General features: G+C 54.7%; 1 gene segment (V, D, J or C); it reads right to left on the minus strand.

The window, feature by feature from the left end:
- Window positions 1-24,650, minus strand: part of LOC129634372 (Ig mu chain C region membrane-bound form-like) — a 70,678-nt gene that overhangs the window by 35,621 nt on the left and 10,407 nt on the right. Inside the window, 3 exon segments of the C gene segment in view lie at window positions 3,671-3,679; window positions 19,074-19,095; window positions 21,712-21,738. Of these exon segments, the coding sequence occupies window positions 3,671-3,679; window positions 19,074-19,095; window positions 21,712-21,738 (58 nt within the window).

Below are 24,650 nucleotides of genomic sequence, written 5' to 3' on the forward strand. Positions count from 1 at the left end.
CCTGGGACCTCAGGACAGGCGTTTCTGTCCTGGACAGTGTCACTGTGGTACCATAATAACTACCACAATAACTACCCCAATACCACCATGACAAGCTGGCATCAGAAACCCCAGCTGCTGGCTTTCAGCGCCCCCTTGGTCTTGTCTGCTGGGTTGGAGCCCTCGGGAGCTGTCAGCTGGTCCAGGTATGGACAGGTCCCGTGGTGGGGAGGATTCTGAAAACCTAGTCCTGGTCCAGGTCTGGACGGCCCAATGGCAGGGTGGCCTGTGATGCCTCCTTGCCCAGCCAACCCTGCGGCCATGGACGACCCACCTCCAGGTGCAGGGCTGAGTGCACCCTGGACCCAGTGGCTCTCTGAGCCCAGGTCTGATGTCCTGCTGGGCCTGCACTCCGAGTCCCTTCAGGTCGGTGGTGGTGGGCCAGGGAAACTAAGAAGCTGAGCAGAGGCCCGAGCATTGCGGCCGTGGACAGCGTCCTGCACAGGAACCTGGCAGGTAGGGACGCCAGTCCATCTTGAGCTCCTCAGGCTGACCTGTGGGGTGGCAGGTGGCCATGCTGCAGGGCTGGGAGGGAGACTTAGGTGTAATGGCTCCTATGGACGCTTCCTGCAGAGGCTGGTCACTGGCTTGGCTCTGGTGCAGTGCCTGCCCCGGCCATGATCTCTGGACACTGCACAAGGAACCTGCACACCCCTGCTACATGTGAGAGGCCCCTCGAGCCCCTTCAGGCCGGGCCTGGATCTGGACTCCCCTACCTCGGGTCTGGCAGCATGCTGGGAGCTGCTGCCTCTGCATGAACCCCTCCCAGCCTGCTCCCTGGCGTGCTCCTATGCAGTTGAGCACAGGCCCAGCTCCAGCGTCCACTGCTGTCAGCTTCCCTGAGCTCCCAGCAGGGTTGGAGGTGTCTCGGGTCCTGCCCCTGGGAAACTTGATCTGACGGTTTGCCAAGTGTGGGCTCTGTCTTTCCTGACCCCGTTTGGGGGTGCACTGAGCGCTGGGGGTCAGGGCCAGCTTGCTGGGCTAGGACGTGTGGCTGCAGGGTCAGTCAGTCATCTCAGAGTCTGGACACGGGCCCGCGGACCGCATCCGCCCAGAGTGGCCCAGAAGGCCGAAGGTCTGGTCTCTGAAGCTCAGGCCGTGAGGCCTGGCCGTGGGGCTGGGTGGCCGTGCGGTTGGCAGGGTTTGCTGCCCCATGTCTCACTGTGGTGGTCACTATAGTAACACCGCAGTGGAGCCCTTGGCAAAAAGCCCTGTTTGCGCTGTAGGCCGTCTGCGTGGGGACCCTGGATGTGGGGCGTTCAGAGGGCTGCACAGTCAGGGGGCTGGGCGGCCTGGGCTGGCTGTGGGTGGGTTGGTGCCGGGCTCAGGGCTTGGGGAGGGCATGGCGCCACAGGAGACCTGCTGGAGCACGTGGGCGGCGTCCCCTGCCAGGTGGACGATGACCAGGCTGGCTCTCCTGAGGCCCCGAGCTGGGCTCGGCCAAGTGACAGCCTCCTGGGTTGACAGATTGTACCCAAATTGCTCGCAAACTGTGTATCGGTCACCTTGAGGCCGGTTGTGCTCTGGGGCCTGTGGGCACCTCCCACCAGGAAACCCAGGAGCAGAGCAGAGTCATTCCTGCTGCTGCCCGTCCTGGGAGTCTGGGCCCAGTTGTGCTGGCCCAGCCCTGAGGGCAGTGCTGAGCTGCTCATCCTCGTGGCTCCAGCGGGACTGGGAGCAGGCGCAGGGAGCTGCGTCCCCCAACCCTGCACCTGTCCCCGCCCTGACCCCGGGGGCCCAGAGGCCCAGAACGAGGCATTCGCTGAGGGGCAGGGCTCTCCTCCACAGTCGGTTCATGCTCTCTGTGCCCTCCTGGCTCCAGGCCTTGGAGCATGGTTGAGACCCACCCTCTTGAGGCCCTCAGCAGCCCCTGGGCACCCACTCCATGCTGATTTTGGGTGATGGATTACGATCAGGCTTGGAAGCCCTGGCTTGTCCAGCAGAGTCCCTGCTGGAATGTGGACAGTCCTCTGGATCTGGTCTCCCCCTAGCACCCTGGGGCATCAAGAGGTGCCCCCTTCACCTGCATGGGGGTGTGCGCAGGCAGGGCTGGAGTGCTGGCCCTTTGCCGGGACCCCTGCCCTGCTGGCAAGTCTTCGTTCTGGGGAGTCTTGGTCCTGGGGAGGGGTCAGGAGCTCCCTGGTATGGCTGCCTCAGTGGGGCCTCGGCCACCTTTGCTCAATACTCTCACTAGGTGGCCTGGAGCCCCAGGCCCTTCCCTGTCCCCTGGCCATGCACCGAGCCCAGGGCCCATGCCCACACATCCCTTCTGGCTCACTGTCCCGAGTTGGTGGGGGAGGCACCTTGCTTGGGAGCCCAGTGCCCCTGGGGACGCGTTGCCCAGCTCCACACCTGTGTGCGGGTCGGGCTTTGTGTCAGGGCCTGAGTCACTGTGGGTGTAGCAGGAACCATCATCACGGTATTCTCACGGTGACACGCACACCCTCACAATCCTCCCTACCCGGCTGTGTGTGTGTGGCCGCCCTCGTGGGCTCCAGCTGTCTCTGAGGTGGAGACGCTGTGTTTCCAATGGGTTTTTGCTTTGAACCCCGGGGTGAGCAGGGTGCAGGGTGAGTCTGACCCAAACCTCCTGGGTGACGAGGCAGCCCTCTCTGGGCCTGGGGCCCACTGAGATCTGCCCATGGGTCCCACAGGCAGTCTGCCCAGCTCCAGGGTTCTGGTTGTGTCCTTGCTGCCCTCTGGGCCCCTTGCAGAGTTTCCCTGTCCCGGGCCTGACCAGTGAGGGCTAGCACCCCTGGCCCTCAGCTCACATCTGCTGGAAGTTGCTGATGCTGGCTGGGTTCACACCTGGCACATGTGTCAGCCTCCTGGAGCTGGGGGATGGCCGCCTTGATGCGAGACCGGCTCCCGTCTATGGCTGCGGGGGGCCCTCCCCCTCCCAGCACCGGGTGCAGATGGCCCTCCCTGGCTGTGACGTGCTGTGTCCGTGGTTGGTTGGGAAGTCTCTGGTGACCAACCTTCCCTACCCTGTTCCCTGGCTCAGTGCACATCCTTCTAAGGACCCTCACGGAACCTGCCAGGAGCCACCTGCTGCCCAATTAGCCTGGACGTCCAGGTGAGTCAGGGCCTGGCCTGACACCTTCCAGCCCCAGCTGGGCTTGACCTGAGGGCCAGCCTGCGAGGGGCAGATGGCCCTGGGCTCCGTGTTCACTCTCCAGGTTAGCTGTTCATGCAGTTACTGTCCAGGGCCTTTCCTGCGGAAGTGGTGGAAATAGGTTTATTCAGTCACTGTAACATCAGGGCAGAGCTGAGTGCAGCCCTGCACAGAGGCAACAGCTGTGTCACGGGAGAAGCAGGAGCGGGGTGCCTGGGACTCTGGTTTAAGAGGGACCAGGAAGTGTGGCCATGCGTGAGTGACGAGGCTGCTGTGTCCACCAGCCACAAGGGAGCACGGACTGGGTCGGGACTCTGTCCTCACTGAAGGCTCCGTGTCTCTGGAGTCTGGCAGCTGAGGGGCTTGGGGGGCTGCGGGCTGGTGAGGCTAACCCTCTAGCACTTCCGGCCAAAACTGTCACCAGTGTGGCAGAAACCAGTACTCGAGAAGCCAAGCACCACACTCGGAGGGTTGGAGAACTCAGGTTTGTTATTCTGGTGAGCCCAGAGGAGTTAATGCTCCAAGCTCTTCGCCCTGAACAAAGGGGTGACAGGGGTTTTATAGACAGGCTACTGTGGGCAACACGAGCTGCTAATACACTGGTTTACACTAACGGGTTTTCCGTGTGTGGGAACAGCAGTCAAGATGGGGAGGGGAATGCCTGACCTGGACAGACATGATTAAGCAGGTTTGCAGGGGCTGGGCAGTTGCAAAGAGCAGGACAAGGCTGAGTGAGGTAAGCTCCAGTTCCCAGTATTGCAAGTCCCCACTTTCTGAGACGATGTGACCTATGTGATCCAGACTTTGCAAGGAGCAAGCTGAGTTACAGAGGCAAAAGGAGCAGGAGGTGATGTAAAATTTTAACGTTTCCTCTTCACCAGGACAGCCGACAGCTCCCCTGGGTGTGCAGAGCAGCGGAAGCTTGGTGGAGGAGTCTGACACCAGGGTCTCTGGCACTGTTGTGGGGGCCACGCCTATCTACATCCTCGGGGGTGGGGACACCCTGTTAGGAGCCAGGACCTCCCACAACCTGTGCTTATGGAGTGGCCACCAGGATGGGGAGGAGCGGGGCCTCTGCCCTCCTGCAGGGCAGCCTGGGAGCTCCATGCTGGAAAGCAGCCGGACATCCATGGGCAGGGCCATGGTGAGCCGGAGCGTCAGAGGATGAGACACAGCCCTGCACAGTAAAGCCCTGGGAACGGGAACAGACAGGCCGGCCTGGGAGGCGGTTGCTGGTAGTGCGTTAGGCGTGCTGTGAGACTGCCAGGGAGCTGGGGCCTCATGTCTGGGATAGAGGGCAGTGGGGGAGCCAGGTGATACAGAAGTTTTGCAACAAAGGGAAGGTAGTTTGAATGTCAAAAGGGTATTGCTAATTAAAGAAAGCCAGATAACCCAAGTTCAGGAATTTAGTGCTTTTCTGTGTGTGGGAACATGCAAGAGTCTGGGCTCCCTGAAAGCATTGCATTTCATAACACCTCAGCTGTCTGGGCCACTGTCCTGCATTTTCACATCCTGAGTTTCCTCAGGGCTCACTGAGGGGAGTGGCTGCAGCCCATGGGCTGCTGGACGGCAGGTATTGTTCACCTCCCTGGGCACCCTCAGGGCTCAGGAATTCACCTTTGGGGGGCTGGCATCCCGGGTGACTGTGGCATCCTTGTTTACTGATATGACAGGAAGTGCTCCATTTCTCAAAGGTAAGAAGAAAAAGAGAGATTATATTCAAGCCAAACTGAGGATTCTAGCCCCAGAAGGGAAGTGGATTCTCAGAAGTCACTCTGCCTACCAGGAGTCGAAGGCATAGTCATGCACATTTTTGAGACAAAGCATCGTCCATCGGAAAGACGTGAGGGTATTTTACAGAAAGGTCACCAAGGGTGTCCAGCCAGGTAAGTCGTACAAAGTGGGCAGAGGTTCGCCGAGACCCCTCCAGAGCTGGGAGAGAGTGCTGATCTTTAGGAAGTTAGGCGGCCGGTGTCGGAAGAGAGGAAACTTGCCCTTTCCCTTGGGGCAGGCCCTCTGACATCTGAGGAGCACAGGCTGAGCTGTGCCACAGAACCACAGGTGCCAGGAAGGCCCAGCACGGGGAGGGTGCACACTACACGGAGGGCCTGTCCTGCCTTAGATACAAAAGCCATCTCATCAGTTTTCAGGGTCACTTCAGGTGTGGAGGGGAGGGGGGTGTCCCCTTGGCGTCCACATGGGCTTGCAGTGGCTTCATAGAGTGAGTCTTTGCTTCGCATGTGGGGAGATCACTGGGTGAGCTGTACAGAGTTCTGAGTGTCTGGTTTGAGTCTGTGCAGTGAACTGGACAGAATTTGGCTTCCTAGAGTTTCATCTGGACTTCCCTGGTGGCTCACTGGTAAAGAAGTCTCCTGCCAATGCAGGAGATGCTGGTTTGATCCTGGGTCAGGAAGCTCCCCTGGAGAAGGAAATGGCAAGAGACTCCATTATTCTTGCCTGGGAAAGCCCATGGCCAGTGGAACCTGGCAGGCGATACAGTCATGGGGTTGTGAAGAGTTGGACACAACTTAGTGTCTAAACCACAACAAACAAGAGTAATAGTTTCATTGATGACGTCTGGCTGTTTGCTGACACGTCATCCAGCCCGAGCTTCTCCTTTTGAAGGCATCAGGGCAGGATCCCCACACACGGCCATTGGGCATTGGGGCAGGATTCCTACATGCGGGCATGACCAGTTTTGCAGATGTCCGAAAGCTTGCCCCAGATCCACCAGGGCCTGGATTAGCCTGTGCAGATGATTACAACTCGGTAACCTCAGGGCTTTCTTGAGGATTCGCATTCTAATTAGATTCCTACTTCTTTCTCAGTCAGTTTTGTGGCTAGAAAAGGAACGTTCTGGCTGCTGGCATTGACTTTGTTGGCATGCTCTGCTAACCCTTGTGCTCTGGACCTGCTCGGTCCTCCCAGCCTGCAGTGTGTCCAGGGCAGAGGAGCAGTGCCGGGGTCCAGCCCCAGCTGATCCAGGGTATTCGAAGGAGAGACGGCATAGGCGAGGGTCAGGAAACAACTGCTTAATTACACGTTAATTAAGGATACAAAGAGTAATAGAATGAGGATAGCTCAGTAGAAAAATTCAGTGGAGAAAAGAGGCTGAGTAGCTTGGTTTACGCGGGAGACCAATAAAACTTCAAGACAAGAAGTTTGCACCACTTACGTAGGCCGCAGGCGTCCTTCCGTTCTCCCGAAGGAGAGGAGACACTGAGGCCTCCCCGGTCGGATCTTAGAAGCCCAGGCATAATTAGCAAGCATGGTGGGTTCCGCGCTCCAGATGGAGACTCAGCTAGAATTTGGGAGAGAGAGTGACATGGGGAGACCAAGTTTCAGTGAACAAGGCCCGCACTTTATTTTCCAAAGTAGTTTTTATACCTTAAGTTATGCATAGAGGATAATGGGGGAAGGGGTGGAGTCATGCAAGGACAGCAGTTCCTGGTTCTAATCGAAGCCAGGCTTTCAAACTTATCATATGCAAAAGTTCGGGTGATTGACATCATCTTCTGGCCTGGAGGCCTGTTAACATTTTAAGAAACTTATTTTTCTCTAAAGGTGATTATTCCAAAGTCAGGCACCAGCCTCCAAAAAAGCATTGGACAAAGCTGCATTTTACATTTCTATACACCCATTATATCAATCAATACACTGCCAAGGACACAGGAGTATGGAGACTTAGCAGCAAACATTGGCCCAACAAGTGAAAAACCCTTCACCAATACAATTTCTAATCAATCTTTTAACTACTCAAAGGAATCTGTGTTTAGGCAGTTTAGAACATCTCCTGCCTCTCACAGTTGGGAGGCTCTGAACAATCACATGTGGCCGGAAAAATCTATTCAGGCAGGCTAGAGGATTTCCAAAGGAGTTTGTAGGTTAAACACTGTCACACCCAGGAATTATTAACTGGAGCTGTAAGCTAACTCTTTTTCCAGAGAGAGGTAGTGGGGGACAGCCCCCCATAAAGTCAGAGGTGTGGGTGAAAGCACAAAGCAGAAAGTAGGCAGACTCTGGTTTTGGGGGGTAGATGCTCGAGAATTTCCAGGGGGACTCCTGAGGCTCGATCCCGCCTTTGCGTATGCCGAGCCTCCTTCCTCATGACCTTTGTCATGGGTGGAGCTCCTCACGCTGGCTCCCGGCAGTGATAGAATTCCAGTTGAGCTATTCCAGATCCTGAAAGATGATGCTGTGGAAAGTGCTGCACTCAATATGCAATATGCACTCAATATGCAATATGCCGGCTCCCGGCAGAGCAGAGCCTGCAGGGGGAGCAGGTGGTGCAGGGCAGGGAGAGCCCCTGAGGTGGGGCAGAGACAGGGAACACTGCTGCAAACACATCTGGACGGCTGGGCTGTCTGTGGGCACTGCCTGCTGGGGCGGTGGCCTCCAGCTTGAGGGTGTGTCATGCCCTGCCCGAGGGGCAGGGCCGCTGGGGTGAATCCCATGGCTAGGCTTTGGTTCCACAGGCATGGCCATGCTGGGGGTGGGCGCACAGTCTCCGGAGCTGCGGGTGAGGCAGGTGTGTCAGCTGCTGCAGGTGGAGGGAGGGGCTCAGGCTGCAGGAACAGAGTGGCAGGAGCTTGTGAAGACCCTGGCAGACTGAGTGCTTGGTGTGGCCTGGGCAGCACACCTGGTGCCCACATGTCACTCGCTGGATCCTCACCATGAATCCCCAGGGGACCCGTGGTGACTGTGATGATTAATTACTCCACAGGCTTGGCATGGGCCGCAAAGGACCCAGCACACCGTCTCCTGCCAGCTGCTGGTGGGGCCAGATTTCCATGCAAGAACGGAGGCTGTGATGAGAAGACGGTGCTGGGGGTGGGTGGGCAGGGTTGGTTCTGGCGTGGAGAAGGGCTCTGGCTTCTGGGGAGGATGACGCAGAGGCACGGAGTCCAGGGCAGATCTGCAGTGAGCTCAGGCTGAGTGGATGACATGCACTCTGCTGGGTCTGGACAGAAGACTCACCAGGCCCTGCATTCTGGGGCTGATATTGCGCCTTTGAGGACAACAGGAGCTCCTGGCCACTGCTCCGGGCTTCCTGTGGGCACCTGCACGGGGCTCCAGGCACAGGGCACGTCTTCCCTCATCCCCTCCAGGTCACCTCTGGAGCCCCAGGTGGCCGCGGGGTCCCTGGAGCCGAGCGCCCCCGGCATGTGCTCTCGTGGGGCTGCAGCTGTGCTGGGAGCTGTGGCTGCTTGCTGAGGCCCTCACCAGTGTCCAGGCCTCCCAGCTAGGCCTGGGCTGGGTGTTGCGGCCTGTCCTGGGGGCTCCATGCAGGTGGGTTTTCCTTCTGAGGCTGCTAGCAGCCCCCGGCCCACAGGGACTGCAGTGCTGTCCCCCGTAGGGGGGCCAGCTGGTGTCTATGAGCAAGGACAGCTGAGAGCAGGAGGCGGTGCTGAGGCAGGAAGGCGTGGCTCTGGGGAGTGGTGGGAGGCCTCAGTTCAGTCAGTTCACGTGCTCAGTCGTGTCTGACTCTGCCACCCCAGGCTTCCTTGTCCATCACCATCTCCTGGAGCTTGCTCAAACTCATGTCCATCAAGTCGGTGATGCCATAAAACCATCTCATCCTCTGTCGTCCTTGATCCTCCTGCCTTTGATCTTTCCCAGCATCAGGGTCTTTTCCAAGGAGTCAGTTCTTCACATCAGGTGGTCAAAGTATTGGAGCTTCAGCTTGGGCATCAGTCCTTCCAATGAATATTCAGGACTGATTTCTTTTAGGATGGACTGTTAAGATATCCTTGCTGTCCAAGAGACTCTCCAGAGTCTTCTCCAACAGGGAGGCACTGAGGCAGGGCCGGTCAGGAACGTGTGGCTCTGGGGGGTGGTGGGAGGCCTAGGGAGCATCTCCTCCCGGGTGGGCCCAACCTTCCGCCGACGAACTCCTCCCAGCCCGTCCAGGGTTCCTGGAGCTCACTCACCAGTCACCGTCATCAGCCCCACTCTTTGATACCTGCTGCTTGGTCCAGGTTTCCTTGGTTCTTCCCCAGAGACAGGGGAAGGTATCTTCTATTTTAGATTCTATTTCTGCTTTCAGTTTCAGAATGGACTAATACCAAATGCGTGTTTTCCCCCTGGGCTGCTTCAGGTCAAGAAACATGGCGAGACTGCCTCTGCGTCCTCTCCCTCCTCCCAAAGCCCTGGATGGACCTGGAGCCACTGACTGTGCTCAGTGGGCCTTTGCAATGGCTAACCCACAGCAGCCCGCTTTCCCCAGCTTCTTCTCCGACATGGGGGAAGAACCGCTGGAAGGAGAAGAACCTTGTCTCTCAAGGGCTTGGGGGAAGAGAGGCCTTTCACCATGAGGTGCTGTCTCTGGTCCACTTGCTTCCTCAGGTACGGGAGGGAGCAGGTGGGCCAAAGGAGGCTTTGTCAAGGTCGTTACCGGGTGCCCCAGTGTTGAAAGCACCTAAACCCAGGCCCTCTGCTAGCCCTGACCAGGAGAAGGGGGAACAGTCCTGCCCTTGGACAGGGTAGGGGGCACCTCTTCCGCCTGCACTGAACTCTGCAGGCAGGGGTCGGTGGGAGGGAGGAGGACCCTGGTAGGTTGGGAAGGTCTTAAACAAGAGTGCTGGCAGTGCGTATCCCAAGCAGACCCAGTGGTCCCTGGGCTCCCACGTACTGGAGCCATTGTGGGGCCTGGAGAGTGTTTCCAGAACCTTCCATCTCTGAGTTTTAGAACCCAGTTTGAGTTTGAGGACTTTAAAGCCTTTACCTAAGAATTGTGGAAAAAGAGGAGAGCCCACCTAGATTCTAGTGCTGGGTCTGCAGAGTATGGATGCCGTGGGCACTAGGCTGGCCTCCTAGGGAGCGTCCTCACGGGGGTCAGACACACCCAGCACTTGAGCACACTCACTCTTGCACACACGCGCATGATGTTCACCTCAGAAAAAGCCAGAGGTCACCCAAGGGTGAGAAATGGCTGTCTGGGTCTCTGCTCTGTCCTGAGGCTGGACATGGAAGGCTCCCACCCTGCCCAGCTGCCAGAGGACAGTGGGGCTGCCACATGTGGCAGACCACCCCATTAGCCCCCAACCCTGCGTGAGTAGTCCTCGACTGGGAGTAGTCCTTGACTACCCTGAATCCAGTTTGGGTTTGGCAAAAGAGAAGGTACCTAGGAGATGAGGAAAAAACCTCAGTGTTCAAGAGCACTGATTTGGAGAAACCCCCAATAAAGTTGCCCCTAAAGGGGTTGTTAACACCGGGACCAGCAACTTTGGGTCAAGACCCAGTTGCTGACTCAGGTCTCTCCTGACCAGTCTCAGTTTGGGCTCTTAGGATACAAAATATTAGAGGACACCTGTGTATGGTTTTTAAGATTTATTTCAGAGTGCTGGTCAGCAGCCTATCGAAGAGACCTGGTGTGAGAATGCTGACCCTCCTGATACCTGCCCCCACCCCTGTCTGCTGCAGACTTCAGCTTTGCTGTCTATCACTGATTCCTTCTCAGAAGTTCCTCCTACCTCCCCTGCAGTTGTGCAGGGGTCAGGAGGCTGGTTTACACAGGATGCACTGTCTCTTCCTTAATTTTGCTGGTATGGATAGTTTTTACATTTGTGGCCACACCAAAGAGGACAGCAGCTATAAGGGCATACAGGCGACCGAACACCAGTCTCGCATAGACTAAAATTGTTTCATCATATGGTACCGATCGAAACAGTCTTGTAGGGGGTCTGCTGTCTGCACTCCCTCTGTCACCCGTGTTTTGGCAAAGAGGAGGTGCCCAGCCCAGGTGGCAATGGCAGTTGTCTTCACTGTTGCAAACTCCTCTGGAGTTGCATTTCTGAGGGAAACACGTATACTCCATTTGACTAACAGAACCGTTGCAGAAGGTGTTTAAACAGTTCGTTCCAGGAGCACAGAGGGCACCGTTTTTCACTTGGCCATAATCAACTGCTCCTTGCCCACGGTGTAGGTCCAGCCCAAAACACAAGGCTTCTAACGTATGCATTTGATGAAATCCAACGTGTTCCTGCAGCGGAGGCAGGAAACTGACATTGGTGCACTGCAGCCTTCCACAAAGCTGATCCCGCTGTGAACAAGCTATAAAGCGGACAGACCAAGATGTTCTTCTACAGAATCCAAATCGGTAAGCTTTTCTGTTTAAACTATAGCATTGATCCGGAGCATTCAAAGCCCCTCGACCAAAGATTTCTCTGCAGTGCACACTGCGGTCAGTGCAGCTTCCTTTAAAGCAGTACCCTTCTTCACCACACGGCGTTCCATCTTGCATAAAAACATCTCTAGGGCAGGTCTTGCTTATCCCACGGCAGTACTCAGAAAGGTCACACATACTCCGGATGGGTCTGCAGAGCGTCCCGGGCTTGGAGAATGTGCAGTTTGTGCAGCATGTGTCTGCGTCACAAATACTTGCCTCAGTGAAAGAACAGAGGTTGTCACAGCATGGGTTGCTGTAGCAGTCCTTGAAGGAGCCGCAGTCGCATTGCTCCTCATTTTCCACTTCTTTGTTTCCACAACGTTCGTGTGTCATCGATCTATTGTAATATACCGGCTCAAGGTGGAACATACAAGAGCTTATATCATGGCCAACTATATGTTGTAAATGCCCATAGGAGCAGTTACTGAAAGCATCTGTCAGAGACTGGTAGCCATTCATAATGCAGGTGGTCCTTCTCTGGCAAACACAGTCTGGGTAGTCATAATACAGACCAATACTTCTGCCAATTAGAAAGCACACATAGAGAGCCACCGTTAGGGTATTTTTCCCCGATGTAGCAATTGGCACCAAACTACCTGAAAGGCAGAAACTATACAGGCCTGGAACATAGACACCGTCAGGCGGTTCAGCTGTGCTAAAGACTACAGCTGTATGTGGTTTAAAAGCAGGATATAAGGTTCTTGAATAGAACTGGAAGTATGCACTCTGTGGTCTGAGAGACGCAGTGCTGACTGGGTCCCTAACATCGTAAACATGCATGACGCTAATATAAAACCTCGTCTCAAGACCACGATACACTGCATCAATGATATTGCCCACATCCACCATGTACTGAACAGTTTTTGACACATTGTTTATGGTTCTGTAAAATGCATTAGTAGACTGACATAAGTGCTTTCATAAGTGCTTCATGAAACATATACACCTTACTAGACATCCTGGGGGCTGCAGTGATGTTTGCTGGAGAGAGCAGAGGGTCCCTTTCCTCCTCATACCCCGGTCTGTGCATCGGTCCCATTGTGCTGGCGTCTGCCACCATCTGAGAAAGAGTGTGCTCAAACTTTCGAGACTGCTTGGGGGGCTGATTTCGTAGGTGAGGTCATCCAACGTCATATAACCCTAGAGACCCGCATAGCATGTGTTCATGGTGACCGTGGAGAAAGGGATCTCCTCCAGGTAGCCAAAATAGTAGCAGTCTTCAGGGACAAAGGGGTGGTCTGTCTGCAGGACTCCTTGGTCATCCGGAGTCATCATCAGGTATCCAGGCCAAAGGAGCCTCTTGCGCCGCATGTGGATTACGTGCCTCTGTCCCCCAAAATGCAGGCTGTAGGAGAGCCAGCCCAACACCTGGGTGCCCTTGCCTTGGTGCAGCTCCTTCCTGGGAATGACCACCTCCGTGGAGATGTAGCGCCATGAGGGACGGTCTGGAGAGCACTGGACAGGGGCCAGCACTGCACAGAGCCCGAGCAGCCAGAGGGCTGCCCTCAGGGAGACCGAGCCCTCTGCCGGCATGGGGGCGCTGCTCAGGGATGTCTGCCAGCGAGGACAGAGAAGGCGAGGCCCCGCAGAGAAGCCAGGTCTGAGCCGCGTGCTGAGGCCATTGCCGTCAGAGGAGACACTGACAGAGAACAAAGGGTGCCGGGGCTGCCAGCGTCCAGCCCTGGGCGGGTCATCTGCAGAGACTGAGTCACAGTCACAGGGCAAGGCCCTGGGCAAGCCTGGTCATCAGTTCAGTGGGGCTGACCTGGGCAGGGGGGAGGCTGTGTCCACGAGTGCAGCATGGGAGGGGCAGGGGAGGGGAGCAGAGGCCTGTCTCCACTCCATACGTCCAGCCCTTCTTCCAGCGGTCTGCACGCCCCACATACATCTGCAACACGGCTCATGGGCCCCCGCTGTGCCCCCTGGAGCTGCCAGGCCCCCTCCTGCACAGGCCTCTTTTCCCTCCTGCGAGCACCACTTCCTTCTACTTTGGCGATTGGAACCAGACATTGCTCACATCACTTAACATTTGTAGGTGTTGAAAGTGTTTTAAAAGTTCATAATTGGGTGTGTCTCATTCCGATTAGCAGGTAGGTCACTTGCAAACCGCGTGTTCCTCTTGGTTTTCATTGGAAGCTTCGTTTAGGCCCCCTGAGGAGCAGGCTCCCCACTCTCCTCTGGGACGCTCTCTGTGATTCTTGCTGACCCTGGCTGGTGAGACCAGAAACCAGGCCTGACTGCGAGCCCCCGGGTGACCTTTGTGTCCTTCTGTGTGGCTCTTTCCCAGCAGGGGATGGTTCTCGCCTGTGCCTCTGTGGACCCAGGGGCCGCATGATACCCACGGGGAGCGAGGAAGTATTTCAGGCAGTTTTACACCACTTTGTAGCCATCCACAGAGGACAGAAACTCACTCACAGGGCAGAATCAAAAGCAAGATTTCACTTTCATCTGTAATATGAGAATTCTGTATCAACAGAGGGTGTCCTCTGCTGCATTTTGCTCGTTGGTCTGTTTTCTTTTCCCCTTGTTGTCTTGGGAGAGAACAATCTGACTCAGGTCGGATCTGGCTCCTTCCCTTTCACGTTTGTGTTCTGTTGCCTTGACTGCAAGCTGCTCGCTACAGGGGGGTGGCCCACGCAGTGGCTGTCTCCTGAACCCTGCCCCCTTGCCCGAGAGTCAGCTCACAGGAAACCCTTGGCCAAGCCCCGCTGGGCATGGCTGCAGGGGATGAGAACCTGAGCCCTCCATTCAGAATCTGGCTGGAAGCATGAAGTGTCTGCAGCAGCCTGTGGCCCTTAGCACTTTAGCACTCGACCTCCTCACCTCCCGGTCTCTGCACTGTAAAAGAAACAGGAGTCAAACTCCAGGCCACATGGTTCAGGAGGACTCTCATCGGCCCTCTGCTCTGTCTCTTGGCTCTGCCAGTAAGGCCGCTACTCGTGGCCCCGACTCCTGGCCCTCAGCGCATCGGCCTGTGATGAGGCGAGCAGAGCAGAAGGAGGGTGGGCTCTGGGATGTCTCTGGGCCCTGATGCTCGGGAGCCCTGCCCCCTTCCTCTTGGCTCTGTATTCAGTGTCAGTGCCTGCTGTCATCCTGGGGGAGTCACAGACTCCTTCAGGTCCTCTTCACCATTTGCAGAAACGGTCAGAGGGAGTACTTCCTGCAGGTGGGGAAGGTGTTTGCTTTTACCTGCTGGATACTGTAGAGGACAGAGCACTGCATGTGCCTTCAGCCCTGCGCAGCAGCGGCTGTCACTGGGGAGGCGCGTGCCAGGGACGATGTCCCAGGAAGGTGCGTCTCTGATTTCTGGGCGTAGTGTTTTTGGTTGCAGGAACACAGGGTGTGCATTGTACGGGCTCTGGCAGCCAGCGTGCTCCTGGGAAGTTCTGTGGTGATAACTGGGTCAACAGTGCTTTGGCAGCCCTGTGGTATTCCGAGTCCCTGAGACGTGCAATTGGAGATGAGCTGTCAATCCGAAAGAGGCTGCCGATGCCGTGGAGCCTGGCTCCTACTGTCCACAGGGTCTCCATCTTCCCCATCTGGATGGTCCTCCATGCGGAGCATCAGCCCCAGAGACAACAACAGAAGACAGGAGTCTCAGGAAGTTCACTTGGCTTAGATGTGATGTACCCGGCCACTATTTCCACCCTTCTGTACCTACACCCTGTCTTCTTCAGAGTGTGGGAGGACACCTGCTGACCAATAGGCTCCACCAGGGATAAGGGCAGCTCTCGAGTTGGGTGTGAAAAGGATCGGTATTCATTCTGGCTGTATGTAGCAGCCCAGTTGGCTCCATGGGTCTCCTGAGGTCATGTCAGCCTCCTGAGTGTGGGCTGGGGAGGAAACAGGCACAACCTTAGAAGGAGGCAAACATCACATGCCCACAGGTGGCAGGAGAGCCAGTAAAGGCCAGGGACCCCTGGGATTTCTGAGGGGGCCACAGCAGGGCAGCGCCTAAGCCAGACCTGCAGTTGCCATACACAGGGTCCCCTTCCCTCTGGCAGTGTGGTCCCCGTAGTAATGGTGGGGACGTCAGGGCTTGGTGTGGAGAACACGTGGAGCACACGCATGTGGCCACCAGGGGCATCAGCAGCTCCTATGTTCCCTGCACACGTGGTTTACAGAAGCTGTCGTTATTCAGAAGTTGGGGGTGCTGGGGTGAGGTCGGGTAGGGGAATAGTCCTGTAGATCTTTTCTTGGGCTGGAGGGAATCCTGTACAAGGGAGCTGGTCCCTGTCCCCAGAGGGGGTGATCGAGAGGGTGCTCCTGACCTACAAGGACCAAAGTGCTGGCCCAGAGGGCTTGCCCCCGGTCACCTGCTCCCTGAGCAGAGACGCTGTGTGTGAGGCATCATCTGGGAGCAGATGCAGTGTGGGGAGTGCACAGGTGCTGGGGTGGCCTCGTGGGGATCCTGGCCTGGCCCATTGAGGCAGGGCCGTGGGGGCGCCCACAGAGCGGCCTGCCCGCTGCCTGATGGAAAAGGGGAGAGTGTAATGGGACATTTCCAAGAGGTGGATGTTGTTCCAGGACTCCTGTGGCCACCGCCTCTGCCAGCCAGGGTTGGCCTTGTGGTTCTGCCACCCACTGACCTCCAGCCCTTTCTCTGGACATGGCCAGAGCAGGAGTGGAGGAGGATGGGGGTCTGTCGGGGCACGTCTCACACACTCACCCCGAGCTGGCCCCTCCAGCTTCCACAGGACAGCATACTGGGAACAGGGACACTTGCATGTTGCACCAGATGCATTTCTGAAGGCAGAGGGGGCTTCATCATCCTTCCATCGTCCCACCACCCGGGCTGCTACTGAGGTGACAGCTTGACCTGTGAGCATCGCGGAGGGGCCTTGGGGCTGGGAGGGCCTCTCGGCCCATTCTGGTGTGTGTGAGACAGAGCTTCTGTGGTGGGCTGGGGGTCTGGAACCCCATGCTTGTAACGAGACCTGTGCTCTCTGTGGGACCACTCCCCTTCTGTGAAGGTCACAGTGCAGTGGATTTTCAGGAGAGTGAGGGTCCATCCCCACAGGTATGGAGGGGAGATGTCTGAGAGCATCAGGACCAGAGAAAATCCAGACCCTCCCTAAGAGCTCTCCTCACATGCAGGGCCACTGTTTAGCCATACTGTTAGAATGGCTAAAACCCACCAGTCTTGCAATGCCCACTGTTGACCAGTGAGAAGGACAATGGAAAAGCTCATCATTGTTGGTGGAAAGAAGGTTGATCCAGTCACATCGGCAGGCAGTGTGGCAGTTTCGAAGAAAGGTAACACAGTTTTACCCTTTTCATACTATTTGTAAGGTTGTTGTGGAAGAACCCTGGAGTGGGTTACCATTTTCCATAAAGAAGGCTGAGCACCAAAGGATTGATGCTTTCAATCTGTGCTGCTGGAGAAGACTCTTGACAGTGTCTTGGACAGCAGGGATATCAAACCAGTCAATCCTAAAGGAAATCAACCCTGGTATTCACTGGAAGGAATGATGCTGAAGCTCCGATACTTTAGCCACCTGATGTGAAGAGCTGACTCATGGGAAAAGACCAGGATCCTGAGAAAGATTGAGGCCAGAAGGAGAAGGGGTCGGCAGAGAATGAGGTGGTTAGATAGCATTACCAACTCAATGGACGTGAGTTTGAGCAAACTCCAGGAGGTAGTGGAGGACAAGCGGCCCTGTGTGCTGCAGTTCACGGAGCCGACTTAGCAACTGAGCAATATCAGCACGTTTCTCCTGAGATCGGCAAGCATGCTTCTAGTGCCTCTGAGTGAACCAAAACACGTCCACACAGGACTGCACACGAACGGCTGGAGCAGCCTCATCCATGACTGCTGGAATTGGAGGCAAGCACGGTGTCCTTCCCCAGAGGAAGAGTGGGCCGCCCGTGGTCCACACGTGCATGGGAAGAATAGAAGAACGAGCTATGGAACCCTGAAGGGTCATCTAGGAATCTTTTCTTTTTAGTGGATGGAAACGTCACTTGTCATGAAACTAGCCGTTTGACACCAAACAGTTGAGCAGCCACCTCCTCACTCCGGGTCCTGAGGGCTCCCATCAGCCCTAAGGGAAACCCTGCCCTCTTACTCAGTGGCTTTCTGCTCCTCACTGGTCATGTTAGTGACTTGGGAAAGCCTTGCTGTCCTACAATGTGGAGAAGCTGTTCCATCTGTGAGCTCAGATGTGTGCGCACCAGGTGACGTGCACGGCAAAGACCCCGCCCGTCAGTGCAGGAGACGCAGGAGGGGAGGCTCCATGGGGCCTCGGCTGCAGTCAAGACTGTCAGGAGAAATAGGGTCCCTGGGTCAGGAAGATGCCCCGCCTGAGGAAATGGCAACCCACTCCAGTGTTCTTGCCTGAAAAATCCCATGGACAGAGAAGCCTGGAGGGCTACAGTCCAGGGCATCTCAAAGAGTCAGCTACAACTGAACACGCATGGAGTCTCATTTCTTTCCGTGTTTTATGTTTTGTCTTAGGTTTTGTGGTTTTCAGTGCACATGTCTCTCCTCTCCTTGGTTAAATTTATTGCTAGGCATTTAATTCTTTTAGATGCAATTTTAAATGGAATACTTTCTTAATTTCCTTTCTTGACTGTCCATGGGTGGTGTGAATGAACCTTAAATGCATATGGAGAAGTGAAAGAAAGCAGTCTTAAAGGCCTACATATTGTGTGACTTCATTTATAGGCTGTTCTGGAAAGGGGAAAACTATAGTTAGGACAGGGCTTTCCAGGTTGTGCAGTGGTAAAGAATCTGCTTGCTAATGTAGGAGACACAAGAGACGTGGGAAACACGGGTTCAATCCCTGGGTGGGGAAGATCCTCTGAGGGAGGAAATGGCAACCTCCTCCAGTACTCTTGCCTGGAAAAGTCCCACGGACACAGAAGCCTGGTGGGCTGCAGTCCATGGGGTCTGAACGAGTCAGACTCAACTGAACACCCATACACACACACACAGGACAAAGCTGTCAATGGATCTAGGATTCTTCCGTATTCCTGATTTTCCCACCTCTTCAGCTCCATCTGTTGAGGGAGGGGCGGGGCTGCACTTGGAAAGCTTCTGGGTGCCCTTAAATTTGCCAACAATTTTTAGACGTAAGACCAATAGCATGATCCATGGGGGAAAAACTGATAAATTGGAGAGCATCACAATGAAAAACACTTGTTTTCTGAACTCACTGTTAAGGGACTCTAACGGCAAGCCACAGGCTGGAAAGATAACTTATAAATAGCATATTTGGTAAGAACTTTGTGCTATGAATGCACATGGACACTCATAACTGAACAACAGAAGGTAAGCAACCCAGTGAAAAATGGGTGAAGTCTGAACTTGCCTCCAAAGATGGACAGCTGACATGTGAGCACTTGGAAAGTCCTTTCACATCACAAGCCATCAGGGATTGCATGCTTAAAGGATCGTGAGGTACCACTGCACAGTTAGAATGGCTGGAACCCAGATCCCAACATACCAGGTCCTGGACATGACATAGAGCAAAAGGGGTGTTCACTCCTGGGCGGGGCTGCAAAAGGCTCAACCACCTGCAGACGACTTAACACATCTGCATGGAGATGAAGCTGGACTTCACGTGGGATGGAGCCACGGCTCTGAGGCAAAGACTCGGGTCCACACAGAGACCTCACAGGGGCTCATGTCTGTACAGTGCACTGACGCTTCCCCCCACAGTGCTGATATTTTGCTTACAGAATGTTTACTGTACGGAACACTCCTCTGGCACAGTGCTTATTTTACGGAACACACTCTTCTGACACAACGTGTATTGTACGTAACACACTCCTCTGACTGAGTGTGTATTGTACACAACACAGTCCTCCAACAGAGTGCTTAGTGTATGGAACACACTCCTCTGACAGAGTATCTATTGTATGGAAAACATTCCTGTAACAGTGAACACACACCTCTGACAGGGAACACACTCTAAAAATGAACATATTCTTCTAACAGTGAACACAGTCCTGTAACAGCAAACACACTCCACAGATAGGGAACACACTCCTGTACAAGCGAACACACTTCTCTGATGGAACACAGTCCTCTGAGAGTGAACACCCAACTCCTTTGATGATGAACACAAATTCTGACAGTGGACACACTCCTGTAAGAGTGAACACACGCTTGTACCCACTTTTCTCAGGACCCCAACCCAATCATCCCTGTCATCATCAGCCCCAGCACAGCTGCCCTGCCCCTCAGGGTTTCTGACACCCTCAGGATGTGGGTTTTCACACTGTGTGTCTCACACAGTAATAAACAGCCGTGTCCTCAGACCTCAGACTGCTCAGCTCAATATAGACTGTGCAGGTGGACGTGTCTGCAGCCAAGGTGACTCTGCCCTGGAACTTCTGCACATACTTTGCTCCACCATCTTTGCTGTCAATCTGTCCATCTGTTCAAGCCCTTGCTCAGGGGCCTGTCACACCCAGTGCATGTAGTCGGTGAAGGTGTATCCAGAAGCCTTGCAGGACACCTTCACTGAGGCCCCAGGCTTCCTCAGCTCAGCCCCCACTGCACCAGCTGCACCTGGGAGTGCACACCTGTGGACAGGGGACAGAAGTGCATGAACCCCCTTGACTGGACCCTGTCCCTTCCTTCACCGCAGCACCGGGATGACCCTGACCTGGAGCCAAGGCCACCAGGAGGAGGACTGTCCAGCTCCAGTCCCTGGTGAGGGCTGTGCTCCCAGGACTGCTGTGCAGAGCCGGTGTTGCTCTGGGTGATGTTCTCAGGGCTCAGAATATCCGTATTTAACCTAGGACACCTCAGGTCACCTGCATGTTCTGAGGCTGAAAACTTTACACTCAATACACGGGCGATATTAGGAAGGAGTAGTCTTCTGATGCATGATCATGCTCAGTGGGTGTGTGTCCGTGTCCTCATGCTTGTTTGAGGGCATGTGTCCTGCCAGGTCCCTGACCCCTGTGCACAGAGAGCTCTTCCACTGCAGGACCCGCCCCAGAGGACACAGTCCCCATCGTGAACCAGCCATTAGTGCCACAGAGACATCTTCAGCTCTAATCAGTGTGTTTCGCCAAAGTCAGCCACCACTGGGTATTTGCATAGACACACACACCTACCTGTCTCACACACACAGACACATGACACACACACACACACACCTGTCACACACACACACACCTGTGACACACACATACATGTCACACACACACCCATCTCACACACACACCTGTCACACACAGACCTGTCACACAGACATACAGACACACACACACCTGTCACACACACACACCTGTTACACACACTCACCTGTCACACACACACACAAACCTGTGACACACACATACATGTCACACACACACCTGTCTCACGCACACACCTGTCACACACAAGCCTGTCACACAGACATACAGACACACACACACCTGTCACACACACACACCTGTTACACATACACACCTGTCACACACACACACACAAACCTGTGACGCACACATACATGTCACACACACAGCTGTCTCACACAGACCTGTCACACAGTCATACAGACACACAAACACCTGTTACACACACATACCTGTCACAAACACCTGTTACACAGACACACCTGTTACTCACACACCCACCCGTCAAACACACACGCACCTGTCACACACACAGACAAACCTGTCACACACACACTTGTCACACACACACCTGTCTCACACACACACACATCTGTCAAACACACAAACACACACACAATCAAACAGAGACATGCTCACTCACACACTGACACACACACATACACACAAACACAGGCACACACATGCACACATTCACATTCAAAGATGCACACATACATATACTAATACATATACATACTCATGCACACACTCACACACAAACATGCAACACATCCAGACTTGCATGCTCACATACACACTCACACACACACTCACAGACATATACACATGTACTTCTCATGGCCTCACCGAGCTGTGTATTCCCAACAGGCCCCAATATTCAATGTCACCAGTCCTTGTTCTGCTAGTTATTGTTTTCAGTGAAAATAGAAGACTCCCTCTCTGAGACTCCTGGCCCCTCCCCACATGCTCCTGGGCAGCAGCCCTGCACTGGGGTCCTGGGCACCCCCTGCCTGGGCTCACAGGGCAGTCCTAGCAGTGTTTCTAGTCTGGTATTAAGTGGCTGTGTTCCATCTTCAGAGTATTCTTCTAGAGACAGCATGTTCTTTTAATCATCTCTAGAAATAGCCTCAATAAACGCACGCACTCTGTAGAGAGACCCCAAGGAAGGAGTTTGTGAGAACACCTGGACGTCGCCGCCCTGGGGCTGCAGGGGCACTGATGCAGTTGACACTCACAGTGAGTCCAGAGGCTCTCGAGGACTTGGGGTCCCTTGGCCTCCTGGAACCCCCGTGGGCTAACATCATGTCACAGGATAGCTGCATGCAGAAGCACGGGGCTCGATGCCCACTGCACCTACCGTTCACTCTGGGCTCACCTGTTCTTACAGCACCTGGACCCTGCAGGGGCCCCACAAGAAGGTCTAGACGAGCCCCCTTGTTGGAAACAGCGCAATCGCCCCTGAGAATTCACAGCACAAACACTTGAGGGGCTCCTAGCGCCCACACCTGTGAGAGGAGACACCTGAGATGCTGGAGGAGGACGAGGCACAGTCCTTGTCAGCTGACTCAGGTGAGGCTGCCCAGAGGGAGTGCTCACCCAGGGAATGGGGCGGTGAGCACGCTCAGTCACCTCAGCCGTGTCTGACCCTTTGATATGCCACAGACTGTAGCCCACCAGACTCCTCCGTCCATGGGATTCTCCGGGCAGGAACACTGGAGAGGGTTGCCACAACAGCACCCTGCAGAGAAGCTAGGCCAGCCGTGTGTGTGTCCCCTGGCAGGACATTGCTTCAGCAGAATGGTCTCGGGGTGCATCCGTCCTCAGACTCCGTCCTGCTTCTCTCCATCCCTCCTGACCACCTGCCTGAGGACCTCAGGACCTGGTGTCAGTGGGGAGATAGACCCACTGCTGAGTCAGCCACGTGTCCTCCAGCAGGACCCTGTGACAAGCCTGCTTCCCCCTGTTCTGAGTCTCTGATGGAACCTTCATAAATATTCCTGAGCATGTCAGATACCCAAGAGAGGAGAGGGATACTAGCCATGTAGATCAGGCAGGAGAGAGTGGGTCTGAGGCCAGTAGTGAGGTGCTCCAATCCTGGTCTCCAGCCATGGGTACCAGAGCCTCAGCGCCCTGGCTCCTGATGGTTGTCTGGCTGTGGTGTCTGCACACGAGCTCCCCTCCTCAAGGAGGCTGCATATCGTAGCTCTGCCAGGTCCCTGGGGGTCACATGTGGGTAGGGGTTACCTGCATGGTTGAGGTTGAACACCCATGACTCAGGGGATCTGGGTCTGGGCTCTGAGCGTCGCCAGGGTTTTTAGTATTGGCCCATCCTCGTTCTACTCCTTCCTGGGCTGCAGTGCCCTGGTCCAGTCCCATCTCTTAGCCTTGAGATATGCCCCCTCTGTAGGTCTGCAGTGGAAAAGAATTTCTGTTCACCTCCTAGGAGAAGCTGGGGGAAGAGCTCTTTTATGGAGGGTCTGCCTGATGAACCTTCTGGATAGGTGTTAACATTTCTCAGCATTGGCCTTCCCTTTGTCTGTCAGGTGTCCTGAAGGGATAAATATGCACACTCACCTTGAAGACCTGGATGTTTGTGGAGTTATATCCCACAAACCATGGGCTGTGGCCTCCAGGATCTCTCATCCTTACAGTGGTTATTGCTGGTCCTGCAGGAATTGGTAGTAATTACCCAGAAGGTGCTCCTCCTGAAGCTTTGCATTCCTGGGCAGATCTCCCCTGGACTGTGGATTGCCCACCTCTCTGGTATTGTGCTGGGGGATTGCCCTGTAATGTTAGGACTTTGTTAGGTCCAGGGAAACTTTTGGTGTTGAGAATTTCCTTGCTTTAATGGTGGAAATCACGGTTTCCTCACACACTACCTCTTGATGCAGGAACCAGCAGGTACCAGCTGAGGTTGTCCTTGACCTGGGAGTCGAAGGAGAAATCCAATGTCACTAAGAGTCAGAGGAGCCTGGACAGACTTGACCAACATAGAGAGAAAGGGATGAAGGACTCAGCAGGGCATTTATTTTAGGCTCAGATTCCAAAGCTCTTCCAAGAGGCTGGAATTCAGAAGGCACCATGGTGCGGAGATTGTCACGTCCTGGTGGCCCAGTTCTAGTCAGAAGGCAGGACAAAGCGCCTCTCGGTGATTCCGGGTTCCTGAGGTAATTTCAGAGGAGCTGTCTCTCTTCTCCCAGCCCCTTTCCATGTCCCCGTGTGACCAGGGAATGCAGTCATCACGTCCGTACATGAGGGGGTCTCCTGGGGGAGGGGCTGACATGTGGGTGTGCCATGTGGAAGGTTGTTCATTCTCTCCAGGTACATGAACTTCTGACTTCACCAAACCTTGGACCACCCACATCTGGGCTCCTTGTTTCATTGGCTTGTGATTTTTCTCATTGTTTGGGCTTCCCCGATAGATCAGTTCAAGCTTGCCTGATAGCATGCTCCTTGGAAGAAAAGCTTTGACCATCCTAGACAATGCATTAAAAAGCAGAGACTTTACTTTGCTCGCCAAATTCCGTCTAGTAAAGCTATGGATTTTTCAGTACTCATGTATGGATACGAGAATTGGGCCATAAAGAAAGCTGAGCACTGAAGTATTGATGTTTTTCAACTGCTGTGTTGGAGAAGACTGTTGAGAGTCCTTTACTGCAAGGAGATCCAACCAGTCTATCCTAAAGGAAATCAGTGCTGAATATTCATTGGAAGGACTGATGCTGAACCTGAAGCCCCAATACTTTGGCCACTTGATTTGAAGAACTGACTCATTTGAAAAGACCCTGATGCTCGGAAAGATTGAAGACAGGAGGAAAAGGGGAAGACAGGATGAGATGGTTGGATGGCATCACCGACTGGATGGACATAAGCTTGAGCAAGTTCTGGGAGTTGGAGATGGACAGGGAAGTCTGGCATGCTGCAGTCCATGGGGTTGTGAAAAATCAGTCATTACCAAGCAACTGAACTGATAGCTCAGTGGTAAAGAATCATCCTGCAATATAGGGTTCGATTCCTGGGACTGGAAGATCTGCTGGAGAAGGGATAGGCTACCCACTCCAGTATACTTGGGCTTCCCTTGTGGCTCAGCTGGTGAAGAATCTGCCTGCAGTTTGGGAGACCTGGGTTTGATCCCTGGGTGGGAAGATGCCCTGGAGAAGGGAAATGCTACTCACTCCGGTATTCTTCCTTGGAGAATTCCATGGACTGTATAGTCTGTGGGGTCGCAAAGAGTTGGATACAACTGAG

Source organism: Bubalus kerabau, chromosome 19 (genome assembly GCF_029407905.1).
Source record: "Bubalus kerabau isolate K-KA32 ecotype Philippines breed swamp buffalo chromosome 19, PCC_UOA_SB_1v2, whole genome shotgun sequence".
Classification (NCBI taxonomy): Eukaryota; Metazoa; Chordata; class Mammalia; order Artiodactyla; family Bovidae; genus Bubalus; species Bubalus kerabau.